This window comes from Lolium rigidum, chromosome 2, assembly GCF_022539505.1.
Source record: "Lolium rigidum isolate FL_2022 chromosome 2, APGP_CSIRO_Lrig_0.1, whole genome shotgun sequence".
Taxonomy (NCBI): domain Eukaryota; kingdom Viridiplantae; phylum Streptophyta; class Magnoliopsida; order Poales; family Poaceae; genus Lolium; species Lolium rigidum.
This window is the reverse complement of record NC_061509.1, coordinates 135,302,987-135,307,500: the sequence shown is the minus strand read 5'-3', so window position 1 is coordinate 135,307,500 and position 4,514 is coordinate 135,302,987. Positions and strand designations below refer to the sequence as shown.

The 4,514-nt window shown below is 45.3% G+C and overlaps 1 protein-coding gene across 1 annotated transcript; it reads right to left on the bottom strand.

Annotated features, from left to right (window-relative positions):
* Positions 1–241: 241 nt before the first annotated feature.
* LOC124687292 (ultraviolet-B receptor UVR8-like) lies at positions 242–3,906 on the bottom strand. Its single transcript, XM_047221083.1, has 12 exons — positions 3,801–3,906; positions 3,537–3,723; positions 3,314–3,460; positions 3,116–3,197; positions 2,841–2,996; positions 2,550–2,723; positions 2,334–2,405; positions 1,281–1,352; positions 972–1,090; positions 791–876; positions 642–694; positions 242–531 (listed from the first exon to the last, which is right to left on the bottom strand). Exons 1-12 carry the CDS (start codon positions 3,904–3,906, stop codon positions 463–465), a joined length of 1,323 nt encoding a protein of 440 aa, XP_047077039.1. The 3' UTR covers positions 242–462.
* Positions 3,907–4,514: the final 608 nt, after the last annotated feature.

Here is a 4,514-nt window from a genome sequence, read left to right as displayed (position 1 = left end):
AGAACGTATGCATTATCTTTACCTAAGTTCCTTTATGGTTTGTACACATGGTGAAACTCTGCGGGTCTACTAACTCAATTCCTTACCAGATATTTCAACTTAAAGGAAAATTTCCCATTAATTAAAATATCAATTTGAACATATGGCAACCATCATGCTTACATAAATAAGCTAAATTGCCAGTAACGCAAGCAGCCATATATGATATAATAGCTTTCAACAGGACAACAAAGCCACCTGATATGACTCATACCCTGAAAGGGTTCGATTAAGGATACATTTATTATTTTCGCCATGGTGCTAATACTACTAGTAAGTTGCAAGCAAACATCATTACTTTAGGAAGAAAGCAATGGACTAAAACTGGACAGCATGTATACTAGATGGTGAAGGAGAAAGTTGCCCAAGCTAGCTTATTGCATACTACTAGATGGTCAAGGACGGTGGCAGCAGAACATATGCTCAGACGCGCATCCTCTTGGCATCGCTGTGCGGCACATGTGTGTCGGTTCCATTGCCAGATTTACAAACCTAGAAAAGGAATATGTGAAGTGGCGTATCAGTGATAATCCTACCAAATGATCCACATGATATATTCTAAATTTATAGGGAGCATATTATTCTGGAACACATGAGCTCACATTCTCGTCGGGGACGATAGCATATCGCGCCGATGGTGTGACCCAGGGTTCAGCTGAAAATATCAAGATATGCCGTAAATTGTCGGTCCTGAAACATATGGAAATGCATGTGCAGAGACATGCCAGGAGAGCTTAATGTAAATGCAAACCTGTCATTGGAGCAGCATTTGATGCCTCCAGCTGCTTGCAGGCATATCCATCCAGGCTTAGTGCATCAATCATCTTGGGTATGTTCCTACATGGGATGCAATCGTTTTCCCGATTCAGTACATTATCAGAAGAAGAAACGCTTGGCACTTGATAAATGTTTACACATCTTAGCTGAACTACCTATCGACTATTTCGCCGTGACCAAGCTGCCCACTGGTACCCCTTCCCCATGAGAAAACATTCTTGTTTTCTGTCAGAGCAAGAGTATGCCTCCATCCACAGGCTACCTGTGAAATTTTCTGCAATTGTAGTTGTACCAGTAACAAATGAGACTGAAGATCAAAAACTATATCATAGCACCAAATGCGTGAATACATCGTCACATGAATCAATTTAATAGATTATATAAATTTCAGTAACAAGTCATCATTCAGTTAATTTACTGAGTAAAAGGCTGTACAAGAATACTCTTCTGAGAATGTGACGCACCTGTTCATCAGGAAAATTCACCTTTACGGGGGAACAATGATCTTCATTATCGGCAACACCAACCTGGCCAAACTACATATTGAAAGTACGAATCATGATCAGAAAATGTGACGAAAGATATAGAAAACTTATTTTTGAAAACAGATAGTTGCACATGAGCACCAGTGCTCTTGTTTTTAAAAAAAAATTGGAAAACATTATTTCTGTGAATCAAAATATAACAAAAAAAAGTAGACAACTACATATACACATGCATATACTATGTATGTGACAAGCTTCATTAAAAATACGTTACATAACGAAAAAAAGTAGACAACTACATATACACATATAGTATGTATGTAACAAGTTTCATTAAAAATACGTTATATTTTAGGCTACACAAAAAAGAAAATTTTGGTATAAAATAAGAGTACCTTATTCCTTTATACAGCCATTTTTTCTGCAGCCCAAGATGGAATATCTTTTAACAGAAACTTCAAACTATTGTTTTCAAACATTTCAAAAACCAAGTTCACTGGAGTTCAGGTGCCACAGCCTTTCTCACTTATTGTTTCACTGAATATATATTTTTTAGAGCTTAACAAGTATCCGAAAAAGACCCTGATCACATAATTGATTGGATACAGGCTATTGGTAGTGACATGCCATAACATAACGCTCAGGCTTCAGTGTGTTGGTAGTACTGTAGTAGTGTTTGGTTGGAGGCTAAAGTGGTCGGTACTCGGTAGGTTATGATGAGGCACATAAAAGGTAGAGTGAGACAAGAGAACAACAGATGAAGTGTCAATTAGAGATCTTTATTTATGGTGGAGGTGAAATTTTAAGGACGCATGTTCGAGCAGAAACTTAAGTCGTCTACTTTCATTTTCTCTCTGTTTTGTGAGTCACATTATGCATGACAGAGCATGCTCACAGAACAGAATGGTGAACACCATACTTAATGATCTCATGAATTTGATGTTCGTGGAAGAGAACTTATATGCTAGAGTTAGTCTGGACTCTGGAGCAGACAGGCCGACGAGAAGAAAAAATGGACTATGTGACTATTACCTTGTTCCACCCCCATCCGTAAAGTTTCCCATCTTCAGTGACTGCCATGGTATGCCTCCACCCACCTGCAACCTGCACCACCAGATCATCTGTACATGAATCCTCCTTACAAAGCTATGAAACCACCTGAATCCTTTCATCCTTTGAATCCCAAGTTCGAATAAGTGGGCTGTATGTAACGGTATTATAGAATGTTTCAGTATTCTGCATTAGTACCTGAGAAATGGAACTGTCTTTCAGGGCTTCCACCTTGTGTGGAACTAGGTGGTCTTGGAAATCGCCATGCCCTAGCTGGCCATACTTGCTCCAGCCGTAAGTGTAGAGGCCACCAGAGGAGGACACAGCAACCGAGTGGCGCCACCCGCATGCAACAAGCGCCATCTTTTCTCCCTGTAAAATTAAGGAAAGAGTTTTATGGGAATTCTTCAGAATGCTTTTACAGGAAACAGCTCAATGCCTACAGTATTCGGAGAAACTTCCTGCACTCTAAAAGCCAAGATTAACCACCTCTACGGGAGAAACTTTTTCCGGGACAAAGCGGTCGTCACGATCGCCGAGACCTAAGTTGCCATAGCGACCCCAGCCCCATCCGTAAAGATCCCCATCTTCTGTTACCGCCACGGTGTGCTCAGCGCCAGCGGCGATCATACTTATGCGGACACCCTGAACAGATTCAGTACCGTCAGTCAATGCCTCAGTGGCCTCAGACACATCCATTGCTTTGTGAAATGAAATTCAACTCCAACAGGCAACAGCCCAAGATAAGATATTCGATTCAATACCTCAAAAGCTTGAACCTTTTGCGGGAGTAGAGAGTCTTCGTTGTTGCCAAGGCCAAGTTGCCCGTTCTGATTGCGTCCCCAGCTGAAACAAATTAAGCATCAGCAAGCTGGTACTGCATGCCGGTGGATGGCACTTCTCCGATGGTTGGGATTTGAATTTGATTCCGTTCGAGGATAACTATATTTAAGGGCACCTACCTATGCACTTGCCCGTTGACGGTGACTGCGAGGCAGTGGCTGTCACCGCAGGCGATCTGCTTGATCTTGATCCCCTGCAGCGCCTGGATCGGCAGCGGGTTGAACACGTCGGTGGAGTTGCCATGCCCCAGCCTCCCGAAGTCTCCCCTGCACACGCGACCTGGTCAAGTACGGTACTACTACAAGTGATGCATGGCGGCGGTGGCGTGGGCGGCGTTCATACCATCCCCAGCTGAAGAGCTGCATCTCGTCCTCGGAGTAGGCGGTGGTGTGGTCGGCGCCGCAGATGACGGAGGAAATGCCGGGCACGTCGAAGGCGGTCAGCACCGTTGGCACCGGCCGGTCCTCGGCGTCGCCGTGGCCCAGCTGCCCGTCCTCGCCCCGGCCCCACGAGCAAACCATCTTTCCCGCTGCAATCACAGCTCCATCAGACCAACCAGAGACACGGTGCGCAGGGGTGCACAAGGGGTGGCTGGGTGAGGCTTACAGAGCAGTGCGACGGAGTGGCTGGCGCCGGCGGAGATGAGGACGACGGACTGCTCCGGCACCTCCGGGACCGCATCGTCGCCGGACGACTCTGCCCTCGCGTCCATGACGTATCCTGCTGCGGGGTGGGGGATGTCTAGGCTGCTCGCTCGTTCGACCGATCGGCCGGCCAGGTATTTAGTGGAACTGTGGAAGTGAAAGCAGCAGGACTGCACGAGGCAGTGTACTCGAGCTCGAGTGGTACTAATAGCGGAGGAGGAGCGGGACGGGATGGGACGGGTAACCGGAAGTATTAATGGCGCCAAGTACCTTTCATCAAGCGAGGTACCTCGCCGCTTCACTCCACTGCATACATACGAGTATACGACCCACGTTATTAACTTGCTCCTGGCTCGGTTTATTTTGTCCGAGTGCATCAATGGCGTCGGCGCCACATCTCCTCGTCATACACATCACCTGCAACTATACCTGCATGCGACTCTTTCCGGGTCTTCCACATGCGTCACTGTAGATGGATCATGGATGATATCTTCTCGGGTAGAGATACCAGTTGTTAAGATAGATTTTAATACTCATTGAATTTTAATACTACTCAATTGGCATAAATAAAAGGAAAATGTGAACGTTAGTTTAATTCTGCGGAGCCAACGCATCGCCAACCGTAGGATTTCATTAAGGGAGGTACCTTTGTGCTTTGTGGCTTCACTCCAGTACA

Bases quoted from the DNA above. Each gene is read 5' to 3' on its own strand.
- LOC124687292 (XM_047221083.1), bottom strand. From the start codon at position 3,906: ATGGACGCGAGGGCAGAGTCGTCCGGCGACGATGCGGTCCCGGAGGTG. The intron at 3,198-3,313 runs GTAGGTGCCCTT...AATTTGTTTCAG, and splicing joins GTCAACGGGCAAGTGCATAG to CTGGGGACGCAATCAGAACG. The intron at 2,997-3,115 runs GTATTGAATCGA...GAATCTGTTCAG, and splicing joins AAAAGGTTCAAGCTTTTGAG to GGTGTCCGCATAAGTATGAT.